Raw genomic sequence first — 24404 nt, 5'->3', positions numbered from 1 at the left:
CTTCACAGGCGATGAGGTTGAGGAGGCTCTGAATAGTATTGGAGATCTGAAATCCCAGGACCGGATGGTATACCCTCCATTTTTTACAAACGCTTCTGGGGGTTGATGGGGGATAAGGTGAAGGAGGAGGTGTTGGCGGTTTTGAATGGCAATCCTATGCCAGAAACATGGAATGATACCTTCATAGTTCTTATTCCAAAAGTTAAAAACCCTGAAAAAGTTAATGATCTCCGGCCTATTAGCCTATGTAATGTGCTGTACAAATTGGTATCCAAGGTCCTTGCTAACCGCCTTAAAAAAATTCTTCCAGAGATCATTTCTCCTTCCCAGAGTGCTTTTATCCCAGGGCGTCTAATTACTGACAATGTGCTATTGGCGTATGAGTTGACACGGAGAAATGATCTCTCATCGGGCTTATGATCTCTCACCCGGCGTGGCTCAATCCTTTAGAAGGTTGCTGATTTAATTGACCCCTCATCGGGCTCATGGGACGAGCAGCTGGTCAGGGATACTTTTTGGGAAGATGATGCTAAGATTATTTTATCTATACCTTTGTTTGAAGATATCCCTGCTTGGCATCCGGATCCAAAGGGTCTATTTTCTGTAAAGTCAGCATATGCCCTGGGAATTAAAATCCGAGACCACAATAATGGGGTGGATGCATCTTCCTCGATTACAGATTCATGCAATTTCGATTGGAAAAGGATTTGGAAGTTGAATCCGGCAAACAAAATGAAAGTGTTTATATGGCAGTTTGCTCATAATTCCCTACCAGTCAAATGGAATATTTCAAGGCGTGGTGTTGATATAGATACTCTTTGTCCTATGTGTGACAGATTTGATGAAGATATGGGACATACCTTTCTAAAATGCGAAAACATGCGTGGCTGTTACTGAACCTGGATGATGTGAGGACAAGTTTGGTTTCAGTAAAGTCAGTTAAAGAATTCTTGGAGAAAATCTGGGACCTTAGTTGTCCTATCCAACAAAAAAATATTTTTCTCCTGTGGTGCTGGTGGAAAGCGAGGAACAAAGCCAACAAAGGTGAACGTAAGAAGGGTGCTCAGGAGATAGTCAATGATGTTTTTTATCACCTGATGACATGGAATTCAGCAAATAACCAACATGTTCAGGGCCCAATGCAGCGAAGTAAAAAGGATTGGATTCCCCCTCCTGAAGATTTCTACAAAATTAATTGTGACGGTGCCTTTCTTCCTGAAACCAATAAGAACGGATGGGGATTAATTATAAGAGATCATTTTGGGCAGGTAGCTGCTGATCCGAATCTTTTATGTTGAATGCACAACAAGCTGAAGCAATGGCTTGCTTGAAAGGAATTGAGCATGCTGCTCGGCTGGGCATGCAACGCATTATTGTGGAAACTGATGCTGTCAACGTGGTCAGTGCCTTGAACGGAATAGATTTTGATAGATCTTTTTTAGGCACTATGTTTAGAGAAATAAGAGCAAAAATGATGTATGATTTTGTTCGGAGCTCTGTTTCTCATTGCCCTAGGGCTTGTAATTCAGTATCTCATACATTAGCAGCAATTGGTCTAAATTGTAATAATGGACCTGTTTTCTGGCAGGACCATTTACCTGAATACGTTGCTGATCTAGTGTCCAGTGAGTTGGCTGGACAAAGTGATTAATAAATAAATATTTTACTTCAAAAAAAAAAAAAAACTTCGGCGGGAGGAGCTGACGCGCCAGCAACATGAGGAAAGGCAGCGTGTGCGTTTGTATCGATTTGGGAACTATTGCATTTCTGATAATAGAACTCGGATAAGAGGAAGCTTTCCTCTTCCGTTCCTCTCTCGCGTCGCGTGTACTCGCTCGATCTCCTCCGGCGGAAGGGGCGTGACAAAAAGGCAGCACACAAGTGGAGCCGCCCACGCGAAACAGACGCGTGAAATGCAATGCAATGCAAGGTGTGTTGTTTTGGCTTGGTGTGCGTCAGTGTGTGTGTGATGCAGATTGGCAGGACCCATCCAGCAGAAAGGCCCTAAGAGGACGGAAACGACGCGGCTCGAAACCTGGCCCGGCCCAGATGTTTGGATGCATCGCACTTGCATGGGTTCGTGCACGAAGCAGTACCTTAATTATTGCCAACCAGGCTCAATCCTTTTCCCACGTGTAGGTGCGTAATTAACTAGTAGTGCCTTGGCCCAATTGGGGCACGGTATCAGTGATCATTGTGTTATCCAAACAGTGAAAAAAAAAAGGCAGGAACAGCATCATATACATACTTTGGCCACCAGTCCAAGACACACACGGGTTAAATCGTTACCAAACTCCGGAGAGTTGACTTACAAATTGCCACTATCGCACACGCCAAAGATTAAAAATCATCAACTTGGCGATGTCAAAACATGGCCACTAGGGTGGAGTTCCGCGTCCACAAGCAAGAGATTCCGCACGCGCTCCTGTTCCCCGTCTGAGTCTGACGAGCGATGAGCGAGTGAAAAGACCTCATCAGACTTGGTGCCACACCAGTTGATGCTCGGGCAGTCGGGCAGGGTTGTCGCTCCCAGAAAAAGGTACAGCGTGGACTTTGTGGAGAGAACAGTCATCATCATGACGATCTAATCTAAGGAGGAAGGACCACAGTACAATGTGGACGAGATTAAGCCACTCCCAAGCTGTAGCGTGCCAACAAGCTCCAATTTTGCGGCGTTACAGGCGGCTCCGCCGTATTGCTGATGCGGGATCAGTAGGGTGCACTGTCTTGCAGTTGCAGTCCACACTTATCCAGTTATCCTCTTGTCCATTGAGATGTATTATGTAGGGGCACAGCAACAGCGCGAAATCGATGCCACTGTGGCCATGTCGGCTTGTGATTTTACAGGGTTAACACATGCCGGCTCCTGTTTATACTTGTGCCTTCGCTAATTAACCATGTTAGTGCCGAACCTGTCTTCGACTTGCAGAAGTCCACACTTGACGTGATGTCTTCTGCTATTACTGATCCTCTGTGTTGAAGATCTCTTCGGATTCCATGGGAGACGACCAGTAGTGCAGTAGGGAATCCACGGTGAGACGTCGTGTGGCACTCAACATTGAGATGAAGAAGCTGCAGCCATCGATCTTGTAGATTTCTGTGTCCAAAACTCCGAACGTTCACCTAGCAAAAAAAAAAAAAAGTTCAAAATCCAGTCAACACCACAGTGTTCAGGATAAGATATCAACAAACAATTAAAAGCACAGACAATATTCTTTGATCGACAGTATTTTTCCTTTTTGATTTAATTTGAAGAGCATGTTCTTGAAAAAGAAGAGCAAATGTAAATATTCGAAAGCAAAACATCTCAAGGCACGACTTACAGCAGAACTAAGCTTGTTCATGTTAACCAAATGGTCTTTCCACAATGTATCAAGAGTCTTCAAAAGTACTTCCCGCTGCAACTAAACACAGGTAAATATGTTTATAAAATAAATCAAATATGCTACACAGGTGAAAGTGTTGATATTGCCCAAATTTCAGAGTTGATGTTTAAACAATCAAATACGTTCCATGTAGGGGAAAACAGAATTTCCTCTACAGTCCACAGAAACATGGATATCATTTGGGTCGGGTTTATGGCCAGACAAACTTTGTGAACAAATTCAAAGGAGAATCGTACCTCGATTCCACTTATATATCCATCATCGTAAGACTCTTGCACAACAAGTAGGTAGCTATTAGAAAATCCCCAAAATATTTCCGGAGCAGATTGACAGTGTTTGTATATCTCCCTTTCCTGGATTGTTTATCAAAAAGAAGCAACATATAAACTTTCAAATCAATAACTATTGTTGTGAATGCTATATTGTGCCATCTATATAAAATATATAGGTGTATCATATCACAACATACTTTGACGTATCATCAACACAAATGGCAACCCACCACATTATAGAAGATGTTTTCTTTCAAATTTCTCTAAAGGGCCGTTTGGATCCTTTCATTTTGGAGGAATTGAAATCTACTTATGGATTAGGCTATTTGACTTGGAATTAGACATTCCACAACTTTCCCAAGGCCTATCTCAAATTCATAGGTTGGGAGATGGAAATTGATTCTACAAACACTCTTCAACTCACTTCCGTAAAGTAGAAATGCAACATATAAGTATCTCCCTTGTATGGCTAACAATAATATACAAATATATTCCATATACAACTATATTAGCTTAATGCCTAAATTATAATTATGTTTGGAAGAGCAAAACTATCAGCCTTCACAGGACCGCATTTCCTCAAGTGCTGATTGTAGGTTTTCCTCTTGGATGTCCTTGAATGATTCTGCAGAGCATCTCAGAAATCAGAATACCCAATATAAACCTGAACCAAAAATAATTTGCAGTAGTTTTCCGCCTAGACTGACAAATTCATCCAAAAGCTTTACCAGATTCCATGCCTTGGGTGGCTGAAAGAAATATATAATTTTGACAACTGACATGGCACTGAAAATAAATGCTTTCAGAAATGAACTTAAGGATTAGGGCACAGTAAGTACCTTTTGGGGATCAATATTTAGCAAAACAATTTCGTCAGCTACCGCTTGCATGTACCTAATAGAATTTCAAAAGGCATGTCAATGAAAAATAAAATAAAATAGCAGCATTTTGAACAAAAAAGTGACTACATATAATGATTTAAGTAAAAGCCAAACATCATTTTGGAAAGGTGTGTTGACATAGTCAGGAAAAACAATGACTTTAAAGATGGATTATTAATTCTTTCTACACCACAATTTTGATCCAAAAGAATATGTTTTATAGCTCTACCATTTGATAAACAACATTGAAAAGCTTCATGCGAGAGACAATAGTAAACTTACTGGAAAATTTGTTCACTGCAGCTTTCAGAGTCACCAGATAATATCACCTAACTAAGGTTGTATACATGCTTTCTTTGGACCTATGAAAGGTATGAACAAAAGAATCCACATGAATATTTGTGATGCTACTAGAAACTGAAAGGCATTCATGATCATTTCTACTGTGAATACCCTTTTACCAGAATTTCTATTGCCAACAAGTTATCCAAAATGAGACCAAATTTGGAAAGCTAGTACTAATAATTAAGCTAAAGAGGGTTAGTGAAGACCTTTAGGGGCACCAATTTGCACCCCTACAACATCTGTCAATCATGATTTGAAGAGAAAAAGATAACAAGAGTAAAAAAGGGTATTCACACTAGAAATGAATGTAAAAGAAGAGTGTCTGCCAAAAAAAAGGAGATTGCTACCTGAGGTTATTGTTCATGCAAGTGAATAGCAAAAAGTCATACTACACTGCCATTTGGGGCAGTTGCATACCTCCAGGACTTCATCGAACTCAACAAGACTTTTCCTTATTCCAAAATAATATTTCTCTGCGTTGATTTGAAGGCCTAGAAGCTGCATCGATGAACATAAGCAAGATTATCACTGTGATGCCACCAACCATTTTGAAGACTCTGAACATAAACAAGATTATCACAGCCCATTCAGTGCCCAGATTAAATTTCTGGAATATTTCATCTTGTAAGCTGAGTATAAAAAGTTAGACACTGTCAAATTCATTAAGAATATATTATATTATCAGATCATACCAGAAATTACAGCAGTTTAGCAGGCTAAAGTATTTCTGTTGGGGAACAAACATACCTCACCATAAACCGTGTCGACCCAGGATCACCCTGTCTGCCTGCTCTGCCGCGCAGCTGGGAAAAACAAAGCTTGCGGATTTAATTGCACAGCGGTAGCAAACAAGAACAACAAAGTCAAGAAAGCCTTTTGTCACAAGCAGGATGAGATAGGCTAGAAATGAAACCCAACAAGATCACAAAAAGATGATATAATACATACATGAAATTAGGCAAGGAAACATTACTAAAGCTAGAACTAATATGTTCCAATTTCCACATACGCTTTTTATCCAAAGAAATGATTTACATATTAAAACAGGCTAGAAGCAATAAATTAGTACATGATTATTTGAAAGGACTCAGATAGATTAGTCGAAAATAACACAAAAATTCATTAATATAAAAATATATTTACTAAAAAGAATAATACATAACAACATATGAAGACAGAATTTCTACAGGTTATCTATTTTAATCCAGAATCATAGGGTGATATATTATATGATATAAACTCTAGCGGGCTAAGCAGCATGCAATGGCTCAGTTGCTTCCTGCTACAGCAGCATCTTGGTTATCAATTCGTGGTGATTGATGCAAAGAAGTTCCTACTACATGGAGCCCACCTAATCTCTTTACCGCAGCACCTTCAGCAGAACAATGAATTTCGCAATCCCTTAAGACACTGAGATAAGCAAGTCCTATTGCATCACAAAGAGGGTAACTCAGACTCTTCAGTCATGCGCTCTTGCAGTTTCTCCATCCCAATCATTTGACCCGTTTCTATAGATTCGGCAATAGTGGACTTTGCCTTACTAAAAGACCATTCATTTCTCTCGGGTGTTTGGTTCATTTAGTCCCTCCTAAATCTAGTCCCATTTAGTCCCTTTTAGGAGCTTTTTACCCAAACACCTTGACTAAATGGGACTAAATGGCCTTTAGTCCTCTCTAGTCACTTTGGAGTGACTAAATGGGACTAAACCATTTCGGAAGGACTAAAGTTTAGGAGGGCAAACCAAACACCACTCAGCCAAACAACAAAAAGATTAGTCGTTATATGTTAATATACAACCATTCACACTCGAGTACTTACACATGATTGCAGCTTTGGCAAGCAGACCTATTGATGAGGGACCAAGTTCAATATTTGAGAGACCCTACCCATGATAAAAGGAAATAGTGAGAAACACCCTGCAAAGTTCTTGGGTTAGAGAAAAGGATCTGAATGAACCACCTTGTGGGATGTGGATTCCCCTTCCATGTCAATATCAGGAGGTTCATGGGTCAAAAATGGAAGTATGTTATCTTCTACTATTTCTTTTGCAAACATCTGGCAACGAAAAGATGGATCCAGTTAGGTGTGAACAACTAAAATACTAACAATGCCTGCTATCCCGTTACTGCAAAAGATATAGACACCATTTGTTTAGACAGCTGTATGAAAAGCACCCCAAGACGGTAAAGGGCATACCGCCATACCCAATGCTGAAAGCTCCCACACAAGGTGAGGTTTGGGGAAGGGAATTTCTAGGCAGCCCACATGCTGAAAGCTCCCTACCTTTAATTATTATGCCAGGAGGATGATTCCAGCCCACACAAGGTGAGCTTTATATAGAACTCAGAACTGCACATGCAAATTATTCCAGGAGGATGATTCCAGCCCACACAAGGTGAGCTTTATATAGAACTCAGAACTGCACATGCAAAATATGGAACTACAGTGGGCATCCTCATTACTCCTTTCTCTCACTTCACTAGTTGGGTCATGATAACAATAAGCCACCCATCTTTATGAATAGGTTTTCATCCTATGAAAAGATCTCTAAACCAAATTTTAGAGTAAAATGCACGCTGGGTCCTCAAACTTTTGGGGCATTCCCATCTAGGTCCTCCAACTAAAAAAGCTACCATCTGGGTCCCTAATCTTCTGTCGTCACACAGCAACAGTCCAAAACCCGCCACGCCAGCGCCAGCATATGACGTGGCCATGTCACATAGGCAGCTGGATGTTGTGGCCATGCCACAGTGGCAGGTGATGGGCTTGCAGTGCGCTGTCACGGTTCGGGCACGGAATAGGGGAGGTCGTCGGCGTCTACTCCGGCCGTGGGAGTAGCGGGTTGGCGGTGTGGCGTGGCCGGAGCGGCCCAGGACCGGCGCACCTCTGGGGCTGTGCGGCTTGGCTGGTGACAAATCACATCCGCGTGGCCACGCGCACATATGGCGACAACGTGGTGGTGGCCGTAGTTGATGACCGGCAGAGGCCCTCCCGCGTCCACGCGTGAGTGATGGCAGCACGGAGCATCCCCACGGCCAAGAGGAGGTGGTGGTATGGCAGCAGTGGCCGGGCGCAGCTAGGCAGCGATGTCCGAGCGCGTGCCCGTGCGGCGTGCTCTTCCTTGACACCTCGCCACTCTTCCTCTTCCGAGCGCGTGCCCATGGCGGCGTGCAATGCTCTGCTCTTCCTCTATCACTCGCCTCATTCTTCCCTCTGCCACGTTGCAGAGCACCGCCATTGACGCCGATGAGCTCCGCCCGCTAAATTCGCCACCATTGTCTCGCAATTGTCCGATAACCCTCCGCCCCAGTTGCGCTAGGCCTTCTCCACCATCCCCACTTGATTGTGCCGCCTCTCATCCAAGGTAGAGGCCCCTCAGGGCAAATCTTGGCGCGACAGCCGCCATGGCCACCGGACGCGCGGTCGTGCGTGGCCGTCCTCCCTTGACCTCGCTTCGCTTCGCCTTGTCTCTCTTACATTTTGGGCTCCCCTGGGCTGTAGAAGCTTCCGCAGTGGGCCTTTAGGGCAGCGCCGCTGTGACTACGCTGGAACGCGGCATGCGGCCGCCATGAGCTCGCCGCACCGCGCCACCATGCACGCAGTCGCGCCTGCTCCGCTGAGCCCAAACCGTAGCCTAGAAGCTCCGCATCGAGCCCTGAAGCCATAGCCGTGCCGCGCAAGTGCCTCAAGCCCCCGCAGCGCCGCCGCGACACCATGCCCACCGTCGCCCTAGCTTGGATCCTCAACTGGACCCGTGACCCACCTAGCTCGATGCGGAAGGGCACGGCGAGCACGCCATGATGGAGCCATGCGTGCGGACGCGAGAGGTGAACAACCTGTCTCCCCCGCCACCGGCCTCCGCAGCGTGGGCAGTCGTCGCCACCATTCCGTGCCCAGACCACGTCCAGCTGCCTATGATGCATGGCCACATCATATGCTGGCATTCGCGTGGCAGGTTTTGGACTGTTGGTGTGCGACGACAGAAGATCAGGGACCCAGATAGTAGCTTTTTTAGTTGGAGGACCCAAATGGGAATGCCCCAAAAGTTTGAGGACCCAGCGTGCATTTTACTCCAAATTTTATCTCATAGCATCTAAAATCTTATCTTCAGCAGTTTATCTACTTTTTTTTTTTTAAAAAAAAAACAGAAACAGACAGGTATCTTGAGCTGTTGCTACTGTGCAACTGCAAATAACATGGGCATGATTCCTGCACTGCCCATCTAAATTTGGAGGTTTTCTCCAAAGTAAATAAGGAGGCATTCCCACAAATCAATACCCAAATTTACTTCTTTATTTTCTAATAAACAGGTGGCAAGGGACAAAGGCAGTAGTAAACCTAATTATTTCAGCTTTCACAGTTCACATCATTTTCACTAATGCAAAGGAGGAACTAGCTAATTTACTTTGTCAGCATCCATCGAAAGGTACTGTTGCTAAAAACCAAATTCCTAGCAGCATAAAATCGCAAACAGCAACGAATGGAGGTAAAAGTGTTGAAACCTAATTAGCAAGTTTTTTCTTGCCCAGTGATAACAAGCAAATTTGAATCTGCTAAAAAAAAGCATATTTGATTGTAGTTTTCAGTTTCATTAGCTCCTGAAATATTATAAATCCTAATAGACCAAAAAAATATCTAATACTACTGATACAGCCAAATTTTCCAGTAGGCATGGAGGCATGCTATATGGTGGTGATGAGATAAAATCTGTATTAACTATTAAAACAAAAAATAGAATTCACCTTGTAGTTCCAACTGAAACAGGGCAGCCTAATTGGAACATAGTCTAACGAAAGCAACAAAATCAATCAATTTTTCTAGTGCCAAAGGGAGGAACCACTTCCTCAAGACTCACCGCAAAAGCTTGGATAGGCATGTCCACCCCTATATTTGGCAGATTCGTTGGTACTTCAATAACAGGCATGTTGAACATCTTTAAAACCTCCTTTTCCTGGAAAACCAGCATGATCCTGTCAGCTTGGAATAATAAACTGTACAGATGAATAGATTATTCAGAAAGCAACCTAATAAACACCATACCTCTGTCTTAGCAGTTCCTGTCATCCCAGAAAGCTTAGGATAAAGCTTAAACAGTGACTGATATGTGATTTGAGCCACAGTTACTGAGTCTGCCGGATTAAATTCCAATTGGCATTGCACACCAGAAACTATCATAAACTTTCAGAAAATTATAAAAATAGTAGCTCCATCAATGCGAAGTGGCAATGTGTAAGTCAATAATGATCTCGATTCCTAGGCCTTCTTTTGCTTCTACTGCTTGATGGATACCATCAGACCATCTTCTTTTGGGTTCAACTCGGCCGGTTAGCTGGAAAAGAATTAATATTATCATCCAACCACAGGATTTCCAAAGCATGCAATTGTTATGAACTAATAGGCAACGTGAATTATATTATTAAGAGAACATAATAGACATATGATAGACGTCAATGAAAGTTCACAGATGTGATGAAAAGAAATGTTCTGATGTTATGTTACAAAAAAAACAGTGCATGTGCTGAAGGACATTACGCCAACTTGAAGGATCATTGGATCAGTATGGACTAATGTTATCTTAGTTAGGACGTTAGGTACACAGAAAATTTCTTCAACACATAAAAGTTTTCCAAGACATAATTGATAAAAGCAAGATATTCATGCAAAAACTGATCACAAGTTACTAGTGTGCATGGACATTTTCATTGGGACATCAGTAAATCACACAACACAATCATTGTGCTTGTGAAATTGCATGTGTCGTCACAGAAACCTTTTGCTACCAACTGCTCAGTTGCCCAGGATTATGAAAATGAAAGAGCCTCTAAGACACAATACCAAGCGGATATATACCAGGAAGAGGACTGTGTTATTGTCCTCACATTTTATTTGGTATTTCTTTCTATGGTGTATTGCCAGTTACATGGGACCACTAAAAGCTGATTGGATAGGATGATATGATCTACCTTTATTGGTTCCAATTTTTATCTACTTGAAAAAAACCATGTGGACAAAATGTGTCATCTGGTATCCCAGTGAACATTTATAACTTGCTTTAAAAAAACATTAATGAGCTTCCATGAGCATTTAAAGTGTAATTCAGTAAGGCCCTGTTCGCTTGAACTTATCAGGCTTATTCCCTCTCACAGAACACTATTGAATCAGCCGAAATCAGCCAAAAAAATACCAGCCGAACAAAGTGCCAATATCCCTTCCATAAACTCAAATAGGCAGATGTACAAGTGCATATGCAAACCCCCCTGCACTAGCTGTTAAGTACAACTGGAACATATACAAATAAGAATAGCTACTAAGAAACTAATGGCATTCTTTTCAGAAATAATGAAACTCAGGGAGTACCCCATTAATTATAATAGCTTTCCCATCCCTGGCAATATACTGGACATCCCTTCGGTAGAACACTTTTGCCTTCAAAGCATTCATCACAAACCTGCAGAATTTGAGAAGTTGTGGTGATTCACTAGGCACTGAATGTCCCAACTTGCATTAAGTTAGATGTCCCCATTATGTGATGCCATTATTTATCATTTTATTTCAGCAGCTAACTGCATTTCAATAGCAAAATTGGCTAATTGATCAAAAGTTGCACGTAGGGCAAACAAAAAGGTACATATTAGATAAAAAGCAAACAGAGAACAGCACCTTGCCCATGGATCATTCTCATCCCATAGATCATCTGTCCCAAGAATAATCTCAGCATGTGCTACACCGTCATCTGTCAGATCCATATTATACGATTTGAAAGATGAGATCTGATACGGTACCATGAACCCCTTCCCTGTAAGGGCATTATTGAGATAAGCCACGAGTGTGGAAACAAGCTTGTTCCCCTCGCCTGTCTTCATCTCTGCAATGCAGCCGTCGTTGAGCACAGCACCACCAATTACACCAACGAAACAAAACTCAATCACGAGAACCAACTCGTGCTTTACATTCCGACCGTGTGGACAAACATGGGTACCTGGACGTCGAAATGCCGGCCCAAGCGTCCTTGTAGCCGCCTCACGTACCACAGCAAACGCCTCTGGAGTGGACACGGAGAGACGCATCAGCACATCAGACAACCAACAACCCAAACTCCCGAAGGAAACGGTGCAGCTCAGCAATGGCAATAAGAACAGCAGGCGTACCGGCCTGGACGTCGGCGAGCGTCTCCCCGCGCGTTAGGCGGTCGCGGAACTCCGCCGTCTTCGCCTTCAACTGCACGCAAACGCGCACATTGTCCACGTCAGCCAGACCGAGCAAAGTAGAACCATTAGCAAACAAGCTGAATCGATGAACCACTCGCTGAGAGGGGGGAGGGCGGTGTTAGTTCTGCACGCCACCTGTTCGTCCGAGAGCCTCCGAAGCGCCGGCTCGAGCACACCGACGGAGTCGACGAGGCGGCGGTTGTCCCGCACCACCCAGGCGTTGAGACTGCACAGGTCCCTCCATGACCCGGCCTACTTCGACCCGCGGGGGCGGGGGCGGGGGTGGGAGTCGCTGCGGCTGCGCAGGAGAGACAAGGCTTCTTTTTTGGTCTGGGGGTGGGGCTAGCTCGTGTTGTGGGCTTGGTGCTTCGCCTGGGGAGGAGGCGAGGGACCGGGGTTTGAGGTGGGAGTGGGAACGAGGGAGGCAGAGGCGGTGGAGAGAGAGCCGCCGGCCATGGGAGTCGGCCAGTTGGGATGAGGAGAACAGGGAAAGGGAGGAGAGGATGGAGGAGGACTTACACGTGGGACATGCTCTGTAACTTACAAGTTGTCCCCACATGGCATGGAGGCTGTGCGGCAGGATAGGTTGGGGAATAGCTTTGCGACCGTAGAGGATTTGAGGTGGGTGTGGATCGAGTGAGAAATTTAGAGGGACCGAAGTGCACCGTTTCATGTTGCAACGCTTTTAGAGCATCTCCAGATCCTCGAACAAAGCCCCTAGACTAAAGCCGAGCCCCTACTAGAGCACCTAAATTTGGGTAGGCACCCAAATTCTTCCCTGGGGCTCTGGGCAAGAGGCGGTTTTCGTCTAGTTGTTCCCCGCGCGCGCTTGAATTCTTCCCCCGCTCGGCCCCCTCCTGCTCGCTCGCAACTCACTTTTGCCAGCGCGCGCGCCGCTAGGGTTCGCAGCGCGCCGCCAATCCTCCGCCCGAAACCGTCCGTGCAAGTCCCGGCGACGCACGACCCTCGGCCCCCGCGACTCCACCCGCCGCGCCGCCCGGCATCAGCACCTGCCGCCTCCTTCCCCTCCCCGGCACCTCTATCTGCAGCAGAGGGAAGATGAGCCTACCTTCTGTCGGGCGTGGGGTACCACCGCAGCGTGAGGCCGTCAAGCAGGGTCCCGCACCCACGCCGTCACCAAGCCCACCTCCGAGCTCTCCTCCTACCATCGGAAGGGGGTCCGCGTCGTTGAGCACACGGGGGTCGCGCTCGCCGGCCTCTCCGCAACGAGGCGAAGGTCCGTGCGTCTTCTGCTGATGCCATTTATTAGAGTTTGTTTGATCTCTTCTGTGTTCTGCTGATGCAAGTCTGCAATTAGAATCTGTGTACTAGTAGAGATACATGAGGGGAATTTTCTAGTTCAGTCGATTGATGCATCCGCAGCTGCAGCAACCAGCAAACTAGCAACAAAACACATTAGCCTAACATTCGTTTTGTGATACTGAAAGTCCAGTTTAACAGTAAATGGTGGATTGCAATCCCCCTCTTTTAGGTTCTGGGCAAAAGAGACAACTTACTCATGCAAGTATGATGTGCTGTTTTTATTTTTCAAGTGTTGCTGAATTTTTTTTCAGTGTATTTCAGAGGTATTGCTGTAAATGGAATAGCATGTGTTAACTTCAGAATGTCATTTCTTGGTTCCTATTGTGGTGGCTGTTTTTTTTTCTGCAATTAGACATGGCTGCATCTTTGCCATTTGGTCACATGATTGTGCAGGGTGCTCAGCTTATAGTTCCGTCTCAGAAACTTGGGAGTGCATTGTTTTTGGCTACTGTTGTTTTGCTGAAATTGTAAATTATGTGCTGTTTTCTTTTGTACAGTTTGTGATATGTCACAGTGCATACGAATATTAGACATATGGCTGCAGATTAGACATGGCTGAAATTATAAAGTAGAATTTTCCAACTGATTAATTCTTTTAGGTGATTGAACTTTTTCTCCCATACATATATCTCATTTTCTTATGTTAGTTTCTTAATTTCAATCTTTCCTTGCATGGATGTTTATAGTTATTTATGATTCACTCATTATCTTGATTAATTTCCTACATGGCCGATAAACTTTATCCGTTGTTAATCTTAGCAAGAGTGAAATTCACTCCAGGTCCTGAAATTGTCTTCAAGTGCCAAATAGGTCCCTAAAGTCCCAATTTGCATTTCTGGGTTACTGTAGTTTGTTTGGGTCTCACCACTTATCCAAACGGGTCTAAAGCCGGCCCGGTAGCTGACATGGCAGCGTTGACGCAGCGTGGACTGCTGACCGGTGGGGTTTTTACCCATGCCCTACGTCCACCCACCTTCACCACGCTTAAATTGAGGTACGAAACTGTGGATTCCTCTCATTTTGCATCGGGTGGAAAAGGTAGGTGGGCATGGGGCGTGGGCCAAAACCCTATAGGTCAGCTGTCCACACTATGTCAATGCGCCGGATCCACGGTGGGCGCCTCACACGTCACCCGTCTGGATGACTGGTGAGACCTAAACAAACTCTAGGGACCCAGAAATGCAAATTGAGACTTTAGGGACTTATGTGACACTTGAAGACAACTTTAGGAACCTGGAATGAGTTGAGCGTGCTCGCGAGTCCATGCCTCGCCGTGGCGTGGAACAGTATCTCGTGTGCTGAAGTGACCCAAGCAAACTGGGCCATTCATTTTTTGCTGGAGGGCTGCGAGGTCTTGAGTTTGCAGTTTCGGACTTTCGGTTCATGACCAACTCTTGTATTATCTTGCCACGATTATCTCTCTAATAGCTGTCTATTTCTTTTTCATCAGGGAGGAAAGGCCAGATAGTGAACGACTTCTACCAGGACCGTGATGAGGGGAATGGGAAGAAGCCCTGTAAGTATGTCATACCTGCTGGAAGGACAGCAAGTTTCAATGGTAATAACCAGGAGGACGAGTACCCTCTGGCCGGGGAAGGGAAATGCCACAAGAAGCTCTTCGAAGGAAGAGAACAAGTGCAGAGTAGGAAACCCAATTTGAAGCGTTTTATTTGCCCCAATCAAATCAGAAGCATTAATAGAACATTAACAAGGTATGGATATGCTCTCCAAGTATATTTCCCTTTGCAAGATCTCTGAGTTCATAAATTAGTTTAATTCTGTTGAAAGTATCGGAAAATGTGTTATTTACAAAATTCTTGTTCTAAACCTCAAAATATTGAAATCCCCTCCAATCATCAGTAAGCACATATATTGAAATCCCCTCCAATCATCAGTGGATATTTACATTTTAAGCACATATTTGCCAGCAGATAAGAATTGATCCTTTAGATCATCCTGCGCCGGCCCATAAACATAGGTGTTTATTAAGCTTTTTGTCATACACATTAGTCATTCTCAAAATTTTCTAAGTCGAATCTCTCTATTTTGATGCCACTAAGCATCCCTTTAAGTCTCCCTTGCCACCCATCCAACCTTTTCAAAATTTTCTCATTTAGAGGTAACCAGTCAGAAATATGAAGTCAAGATACTTTATAGGCCACTTAGCACAATTAAAAGTTTCAGCATATTTCACAACCTTAACCATAACCTGGCTAACCATAATTGTTTCACTTTTGTTGAAGTTGATTTTTAGCCCAGACATTGTTCATATAAATAGACTAAAAATTTCAGATTAGTGGCTTGTTCTTTCGATACATAAGATTGTACCATCAGCATATTGCAAAATTGCTACCCCATCTTTTCTAGGCCAGTTATCAGTTTGGGCATTGTTCAGCATTTTAGCCAGAGTATCAGCTTCTATATTGAATAAAAAGGGGGGACAAAGGATCCCCTTGTCTTTTCTGGGCATTGTTCAGCATCTTAGCCAGATTATCAGCTGCTATATTATATTGAATAAAAATGGGGACAAAGGATCCCCTTGTCTTACTCATTAACCAGTAGGGTACTGTTTACTTTCACACTCAATGTTCCAGAGATGACAATGGCTCTAATCCAGCTGCACCACTGCTTATTAAAGCCCATCTGTTCAATGCACTTGAATAGAAAGTCCCAATTGATTTTATCATAAACTTTTTCAAAATCAAGTTTAAGCACTAGGCCATCTTTCTTTTTAGTCTTAGTATCATGGTGATGTTTCTATTCTTGAGGAAACCAGACTGACATTTATTGATTTATTGATGATCTTGCCCATAACTTTTTCAAGTCTTAACATAAGTGTTTTTGTAAAAATCTTAAACACCACATTTACTAAGCAGATAGGCCTATACTGCTGGATTTTATTGGCATCTTTGATTTTTGGCAACAAGGTAATGACCCCATAGTTGAATCTGCCAATATCTAATGAGTTTTGATGGAAATCATTGAATAAACTCATAAGATCACTACTAATGATGTCCCAACAGCTTTGGTAAATGTGATCAGGAGCAGTGTTCTTTTCCATTGAAAAAATAGCAGTTTTGTTGTTTTTATATGTTGCACTAGTATGTATATGGCAACACATCTGTTATATGCTTTAAAAGTTTTGTTTTCCCTGATTGCCATGCTTTAATATTTGCACTGACAAGTTTTGTTTTCCTGATTGCCATGCTTTAATATTTGCACTGACAAGTTTTGTTTGTTTTGTTTTCCCTGATTGCCAGTAACTCTCAGAAGACTCCAATTGCCAGTGACTTTCAGAAGACGCCAATTGCCAGCGACTCTCAGAAGACATCAAGTCAGAAGAACTCTCTAGTCTTGATTGATGGCGATACACCCATTAGGTATGGCCTTTTGAACTGTCTACCTTAAGAATAGCTGTATGCATCTTCCCTTAATAACAATAATGTGCAACTGGGACACTATAGTATCAAAGCATAGACTTATTGGCCTTATTCTGATAGTGTTGCTCCCTCTTAAACTTAGAGTGTTACAAAGGCCGACTTTGGGTTGCACTAGTATATGCTTTATTATTGCACTTTGCACTCTGACAAGTTCTGTGACTTTTGTTCCCCCTGCCAGCGACTCTGAGAAGACGCCAAACCCATATCCTGGTGATGGAGGAGATTCAAGTGTTAGGTGGACCAGGGAGAAGAGTTTCACTCCGACTCTCACTGACCTGGAAAACTCAGTCCATTATGACTGCAGACTTGACAAGGTACTGCGGGTCGCCATAGACTATGCCCGGCCCGAGGAGCTTGGTCACTAAATGTGACCATCGGCCGGTGCTTTTGGTTGACACCTGTGTACATAGGATGTGGATAGACTGCCAATATACTGCATAGATGTTACGGATCCTGCCACGTTCGTGCGGATAGACTGCAAAATACTGCATAGATGTTACGGATACTGCGGATAGACTGCCAATATACTGCATATAGATGTTACTGATCCTGCCACGTTCGTGCGGATAGACTGCTGCCACCAGTTAGATGATGTTATACGGAGCTCATGCAAGTGTAACAGCATAATAGTTCCTTTGGTACAGTAAAAGTGCTGTAGCGATTTTGATTTTTTTTTTTTTTTTTTTTTTTTTTTTTTTGCTGTGATATTAGTCACTCACATGATGTGCATATGACCAATGGTGGACTAATCCTACTGCAACCTCATACAAAAGACAGTTCATACGCTTCTCAACTGTGATGCTCAACAACATCTGTACCAAAATAACTAATGCTTTGCTTCCCAACTGATGTAAAAAAAGTTCTTCACACTGATCGAGGATCAACCAATCTCATTCCTATATATATCTCCGTGGAAAACAAGGTCGTTGGTGCCTTGAGTTTATTTGGCCGGGCTTTTAATTAGTGCTCAGCTCCTGCCATGCATGTGTTATTTTCCCTTTGTGCTCTGGTTTGCAGCGCAGGAATTTTCTTTGTGCTGTGTTCGGGAATCTTCTTCTCGAGTGGGCTGAGTGCGTCGGGGCGGCCTGACGTCAAGGCAGACGGTGCGGGAGCTAGCGCTGGCGTAAGGTTCGATCGGTAGAACAGTGGTGGACAACACCTTAATTAGGCACCGCGTCCCTTGACATCACGGAGTTCGGCGAGATTGGCGCTTGTTTAGCCACAGCCATGGCCATGGCCTGCTCGCCACGCACGATGTGAGGTAAATAGACCAATATTTATATTTCTTAAAAGAAAGAGAAAAATACACGGACGGTCTTTCAACTTGGCAAGAGGTGCCATCTAGGTCAATCTATTTTCAAACTGTCAATTCTGGGTCCATGAACTTGACTTCGTGTGTCATCCAGATCCAAACGGGTACAAACTACAAACGAGCTTGGATGAAGACAAACTTTATGTTGACGCCGAAACGAGGTCTGGATCACCACACGTCCACACCAGCAGGCTTTGGACGCCCAAGGAGGTCACATACGACCTGCAACGCAGCAAGAACGCATCATAACCGGCCAAACCGATCTAGAGACCGATAGGGCTGATGTGGAGCTCGATCTCGGCTGAAAAGGCTCCCGAACCACTCCCGGAAGGATCCGTCGGGGAGGAGCACGTGGAGGATCTAGCCGAGATCGAGCTCCACATCGGCCCTATCGGTCTCTAGATCGGTTTGGCCGGTTATGCTGCGTTCTTGCTGCATTGCCGGTCGTGTGCGACCTCCTTGGGCGTCCAAAGCCCGCTGGTGTGGACGTGTGGTGATCCAGACCTCGTTTCGGCGTCAACATAAAGTTTGTCTTCATCCAAGCTCGTTTGTAGTTTGTACCCGTTTGGACCTGGATGACACACGAAGTCAAGTTCATGGACCCAGAATTGACAATTCGAAAGTAGATGGACCTAGGGTGCCGATGAATCTCGTGGAGAGACGTCACCGAACAGCAGGAGGGATTGAGAGGAGAGAATTAGGGCAAAAGGAAGTTGATAATTGTGTTTTTTTTTACGATTGAATAGATGGGAACTCGATCGGCCATGATCCTCTCGTATATATAGAGGGGGTGGTCTTATCCCAGTAGGAAACCTCTCCAAGCCTTATTTTTCAAGTTTCCCACGAGTTTAGAACAGTTCGGATCGGAATCCGAAAGGCAGATCCGAACAGGGGTTTTTATTAGGTCTGCCGAAAGTTCCGACTCATGTCAGGACTTCCGGGCGTCGGAACTTCCGACGTGGGGATGACCCAGGGCACCCGAGAAGATTTTTTCAGGCTTCCCGGAAGTTCCGGCTGTCGGAACTTCCGACTTTGGTCGGAACTTCCAGCAAAGAAGCATTTCCCCGGGGGCATAACTCCTTCATCCGGATTCTGAATTAGACGTTCCATATATGTTTTTTTTACCATCTCGGCGAGAGGAACGCAATGGTGAAGTTCGTTCCACATTTTGACAACTTCACAAAATGGATAATTTTGGTTGTCAACACTTTATATCAAAATTGTAGCCCTTTATCGGATCTACAACTTTGTAGTTGAAAAGTTTTTGAATTGAAACTGTTTAAGGTCCCAAAATACTATTATAAGTGTGCAGATTTTGAAATTCGAAATATAAATTATCTAACAATCTCGGATGTTGATATGGTCTATATGAAAATTATAAGTATCAATACGATCTAAAAATTTATAGTTGAAAAGTTTTTTATTTGAAGTGGTTTAGTGTCCCAAATATATATTCTAATTAAGTTTATAGATTTTGAAATAAGAAACTTAGAACATATATTTGAGATACTAAATGATTTCAAATAAAAAACTTTTCAACTACAAAGTAGTACATTGTATTGATAAATATAAATTTCATATAGTCCAAGTCAACATCCGAAACTTTTTGATAATTTTAAATTTCATTTAAAATATGTAAACTTACAACAGATTTTGGGACCATAAACAGTTTTAATTTAAAAACTTTTCAACTACAAAGTTGTAGATCCTATCGATGGCTACAATTTTAATATAAAGTTTGTCTTCATCCGAGCTCGTTTGGATCCGTTTGGACCTGGATGACATCCGAGGCCAAGTTTATGGACCCAGAATTTGCATTTTAACAGTAGAGAACCTAGATGACACCCTTGCCAATTTGAAGGACCCCGCCCGTGCATTTTCCTCTAAAAGAAATTATCATGTGTTGTTTATGTGGGCATTCCAGATAATAAAAAGTGAATGGCTAAAGAGACAATTGCAAGGTTGCCTGCATTATTATTGTTTGTATTTTTTTTTGGCGAACGCCTGCATTAATTTCTAACATAGATAGCAGAAGAGCAATTAGATCTGCTACAATGATGCTCATCATTTTCTATTTACCCGAGTACACACGTCGTTCCATTTTGACTTGTATGACTCTCCAACAAGACATGACCCACATCGATGCTTCAAATATATCTTATTTTAGCAGAACCAGCTAGCACGACTATCAGTCTCTTTTTTTTTTGAGCTAGCACGACTATCAGACTATGCATGCCACATTTATTTGTCCTACTACATACTCCCTCCGTCCCAGAATATCTGTCGTTCTCGCTTTCCGAGAAACAATTTTAACAAAATATATATTAAAAAATATTATTATTTATGATACATAATTAGCATCATTGGAAAGATATTTGAATCTAGTTTTTTAACAAATTTATTTGGAGACACAAATATTACACATATTTTGTATAAATTGAGTCAAAGTCGTGGCACGGACACCGAAAACGATAAATAAATTGGGACGGAGGGAGTAAGCTAAAAGTACACGGTTTTATATGCTCCTGAAGCAAGCCAGCCAGCCAGCCAGCAACTCATGAGCATCAGAGCAAGTACAATAATTGACTTATAGCTAAGCAAATACTGATATGGAAGAGAGAGAAGAGGAGAGAGAAGAGAGCTTGGCTTCCATGCAAACACCAAGTTAGACACGAAAGCATAAGTAGCAGTGAGCTTGACTCTATTATTGATGTTGCTCTTGTATTATTATTCAGCTAGCTCTCACATCCAGAACGCCACTGGATCGTTTGCCGGGTGCCCACCTTTGTGAGATTGGTACCACATGGACGCATAACCCCGACGGCGGGTAGTCCGCAGATCTCCCACCTTGTCGTACTTGAGAACAAACGAGGTCATCTTCACGTCACGAAAGTAACGGCGGTGCGGGTAAAATCCGCCGTCGTCGTCATCCTCCATCTGCACCCGCCGCCGGGACTCGACCAAGCAGAACTTGCTGTCGCCCATGTACGCGAGCTTAGCGCCAAAATGCAATTTGTCCGGATGAAAAAGCACGTCGACGCAGAGCCTCCATGTGGGCACGGTGTCGCGCGGCTCAGCATCGGGCGGGATGTCGCAGCAGCAGACGCGCCCGGCAGCTCCTTCCTCCTGGTTGTACTTGTATGAGCAGATCCCAACCCAGGCGTCCAGCTCCCTGTCATAATAGCCTTGCCCTCTGAACGGCAGAGTCCACTCGCCGATGTATGTCCAATCGAAGCGCTCCATGTCAAAGGCGTAGGTGCTGCAACGTTTGCGGTCAATGTGGTAGACGCTTGTCGGACCAACGTCGGGGTTGTAGCCCCACAGTGACATGAAGACTGTGCGCCCGTCCGGGTGCACGGCGTAGCCGCAGACGGAGGTGGACTTGAACGGCAGATAATGTTCAATGGTGATCCATGACCATGTGCTGCTCTCGCCGGAGAGTGCCGCCGGCTCTGGCCCGAGCACGTCGATGAAAGGGTAGGCGAACGACAGGAATCTGTCCCCGACGGAGGCGTACACGGCTCTCTGGCCATGGTCACCCCGGGTGTACGTGTTGGGGCACACGGTCATCGACAAGGTCGCGGTGTCGAATACGGGGATGCCGGGGCTGGATTCGGCCGGATTCATTGCGAAAATTTTGGTTTCATGGCCCGCCACCAACCACGCGCAGTGGAGCGCCTTGATGCGGACGAGCGGGGACTCAGCTTGCCGAGAGTCGTCCTGCAGGCTGTAGTTGTCGTCGGCGTCGGAGACGACGAAGAAATCGTCCTCGCCGACTCTGTAGATGCTGTAGCCTTTATCCCAGTCGTCCAGCACCAGATAGAGATGCTTCTGCTGCACCGGCGGCGGCTTGGCCGTGCGACACGAGCAGCGACCCGCCAAAGGCCGGTTTGACATGTCAGATTCCTTCCTCACGATGTGACTGTTGTAGTCGTTCGTCCACGCCGACGACATGTCCGATTGCGTCCTCTCCATCTGCGACTTCCTCCTCCCTTTAATTTCTCTGCCTTGTCTAACGTGAGATCCTGCGCACGAAGATTTTACACAAGCTAGAACGCAATATGGACTTGCATATATATATAAGGAATCGCGACTCCTTACCGGAATCGGACTGCACACGGCGAACGAATCGGGCGGGACCCAGTAGTTACCAAAGTCAGATCCGAGACGAATTGAGACAATGCAAAATAAAGGATTTGCCTCGATTAGTTTTTATCTCTATCTACAACTAAAACATTCATAATTATTCCGTCCACATGTGCAACACTAAAACCACTCCATGCGATCAGACTAGGAAGGCAAAAAAATCAATTCTCTAAAAAAAACCTCAGAGGGTTTCGTCCACAACGTACATCGTGTACGCGCTTGCCTCCGAGAATACATTGATCGGTCTTGCCAAAAGGAAAATTCCGGACGCTCGCCCCCCAGGATATACGTGCACGTGCATGCCCACATGCAAAATCCGGATTGGTCTTGGCCAAAAGAAAAATTCTGGATCAGTCTTAGCCTGTCCACATGCAATCCGGATAGGACCACCTAAAAAGGGAGACGATCATTGTGTACACGATCGCCGCGTCCACATAGGTAGCTATCTTCTATCTATCTATCTACACCTAAAAAATCCCTACAGCTATCGTCTGCGTCGCCCCACCCCACGACAATAAAAAAAACACAGTAAAAAAAACCAACCACCCGTTTCCAAACCGAAAAAATCAAATATGGCAAAAAAACGTTTTCGAAAAAAACATATACACGGCAAAAAAAATCCGTTTCAGAAACAAACTCTTTCACATCCCCATTTCCAAAAAAAATACGGCAAAAAAGAGTTTGCAAAAAAAATACAACAGAAAAAAACCCGTTTCAGAAACAAACTCTTCCACATCGAAAATCATATACAACAAAAAAAACTGTTTCCAAAACAAAATGTTGTACGTCCAAAATCATATAAACGACTGATTATAGGCCGATGAAACCGATCATTGAGTTTGGCCCTGAAAAAACTTGGTCTCTTGACCGACTACGGCATCCAGTCCAATCAGCATCCGCATCGCCTGTACTTAATAAATCCACGGGCGTTTTCATGATGTTCTGGAGGAGGTAGTCGATGAACAGACACGTTACTAGACGCCTCGTCATCTGGCATACATTGGCCCGTATAAGGTCGCATGCCTCCGTGGCGGTGGCCGGAGACGGCGAAGACGAGGAGGAGTTGACCTGAGACACCTTCGAAGACAAGGAGGTGGTAGGCGGAGACGTCGTTGACGACCGTGCAGAGGATGAAGAGGAGGTGCGGTGTATGTACTCGTAACTATCAGCGAAGTTGACGTCGTAGAGCGAGACGACGGCGAGGGCAAGCAGGACGCGCGCGAGGACCAGTGTGGCAACGGTGACGGAGATCATTCGTGACAACGGAGTGCCGTTGTGGAGCTTCATGGCCGCAAGGGGCGTACGTGAATGCAAACGACGAGAAAAAAAATCCTTGCGGACGGACACTCCAACATGAAAAAGAGGACAAGGATGTAGAGAGTAGATGAAAAGATAACATGGTTCTATATATATAAAAAAGAAATTTAGAAATAGTTTAGGGTCGTCAATATAAATTTGTGTATTAATTTTTTATTATTTTCTGAAAATAATCAAATTTGTCAGCGTAAATGCGCGTGAGTAAAAATATGGCCTCCGTGCAACGCGCGGGCATATATCTAGTAGTCCCTAAAGTTTAAAACCAGAATCTTAGATTGTGGATAGCTTCACGCTTTCTCTACCAAACAGGGGCAGCAAACAGCTTCGAGTTATAAGTCCTGGAATTTACGCTCTCACATGGGATGTATACGGGGAGAAGCTGAAAATAGTAGCTTCTCCCCGCTCACTGCCGCTCTGGTGGGCCCCGCACCGCCATGGGCGGTTTTGCCCAGGGCCAGCGCGAGGGAGGACGGGGGCACGCAGGGCGGATCTCGGGCGCCGGTGACAAGGAACTCCACCACGGGCTGTGACGGTGAGCAAAGTGCAGGAAACACCGACGACGAGGCGAAGCTCGGCCATGGGTTGTGGGCCGCGACGCTGAGACAGAGGAGGAGGATATCAGGCGCGCCAGTGAGAAGGAGCTCCGCCATTGGCCACGGCGGTGAGCAGAGTGCAGGAAACATCAACGACGAGGCAAAGCTCGGCCATGGGTTGCGGGTCGCGACGCTGAGGCAGAGGAGGCAGATCTCGGGCGCGCCGGCGACAAGGAGCTTC

The 24404-nt window shown here is 44.6% G+C and overlaps 2 protein-coding genes across 23 annotated transcripts; one reads left to right on the top strand and one right to left on the bottom strand.

The window, feature by feature from the left end:
- Nucleotides 1-2226: 2226 nt before the first annotated feature.
- On the bottom strand, nucleotides 2227-12707 carry LOC136476497 (protein translocase subunit SECA2, chloroplastic-like). Of its 22 annotated transcripts, XR_010763617.1 has the most exons (17): nucleotides 12228-12707; nucleotides 12033-12102; nucleotides 11864-11926; nucleotides 11545-11749; nucleotides 11242-11332; nucleotides 9925-10213; nucleotides 9740-9835; nucleotides 6844-6939; nucleotides 6703-6766; nucleotides 5632-5687; nucleotides 5232-5382; nucleotides 4822-4901; nucleotides 4498-4552; nucleotides 4387-4407; nucleotides 3623-4283; nucleotides 3324-3404; nucleotides 2227-3123 (listed from the first exon to the last, which is right to left on the bottom strand). XR_010763617.1 is itself a non-coding variant. In XM_066474363.1 (16 exons), the coding sequence occupies exons 13-16, from the start codon at nucleotides 4546-4548 to the stop codon at nucleotides 2842-2844; spliced, it is 531 nt and encodes a 176-aa protein (XP_066330460.1). In that variant the 5' UTR covers nucleotides 4549-4552; nucleotides 4822-4901; nucleotides 5232-5441; nucleotides 5632-5687; nucleotides 6703-6766; nucleotides 6844-6939; nucleotides 9740-9835; nucleotides 9925-10213; nucleotides 11242-11332; nucleotides 11545-11749; nucleotides 11864-11926; nucleotides 12033-12102; nucleotides 12228-12707; the 3' UTR covers nucleotides 2227-2841. The 22 variants fall into 22 exon arrangements, 8 of the variants coding, with proteins under 8 accessions (XP_066330460.1, XP_066330458.1, XP_066330459.1 ...); XR_010763607.1 differs by having other exon boundaries at nucleotides 3623-4407; nucleotides 5232-5441; XR_010763616.1 differs by having other exon boundaries at nucleotides 4387-4552.
- Nucleotides 12708-12915: 208 nt separating this feature from the next.
- LOC136472266 (uncharacterized) lies at nucleotides 12916-17429 on the top strand. Its single transcript, XM_066469994.1, has 4 exons — nucleotides 12916-13329; nucleotides 14866-15127; nucleotides 16676-16795; nucleotides 17034-17429. The coding sequence occupies exons 1-4, from the start codon at nucleotides 13152-13154 to the stop codon at nucleotides 17218-17220; spliced, it is 747 nt and encodes a 248-aa protein (XP_066326091.1). The 5' UTR covers nucleotides 12916-13151; the 3' UTR covers nucleotides 17221-17429.
- Nucleotides 17430-24404: the final 6975 nt, after the last annotated feature.

The sequence above is a fragment of the Miscanthus floridulus genome, chromosome 8 (assembly GCF_019320115.1).
Source record: "Miscanthus floridulus cultivar M001 chromosome 8, ASM1932011v1, whole genome shotgun sequence".
NCBI classification, from domain to species: Eukaryota; Viridiplantae; Streptophyta; class Magnoliopsida; order Poales; family Poaceae; genus Miscanthus; species Miscanthus floridulus.
This window is presented reverse-complemented; position numbering and strand designations above follow the sequence as displayed.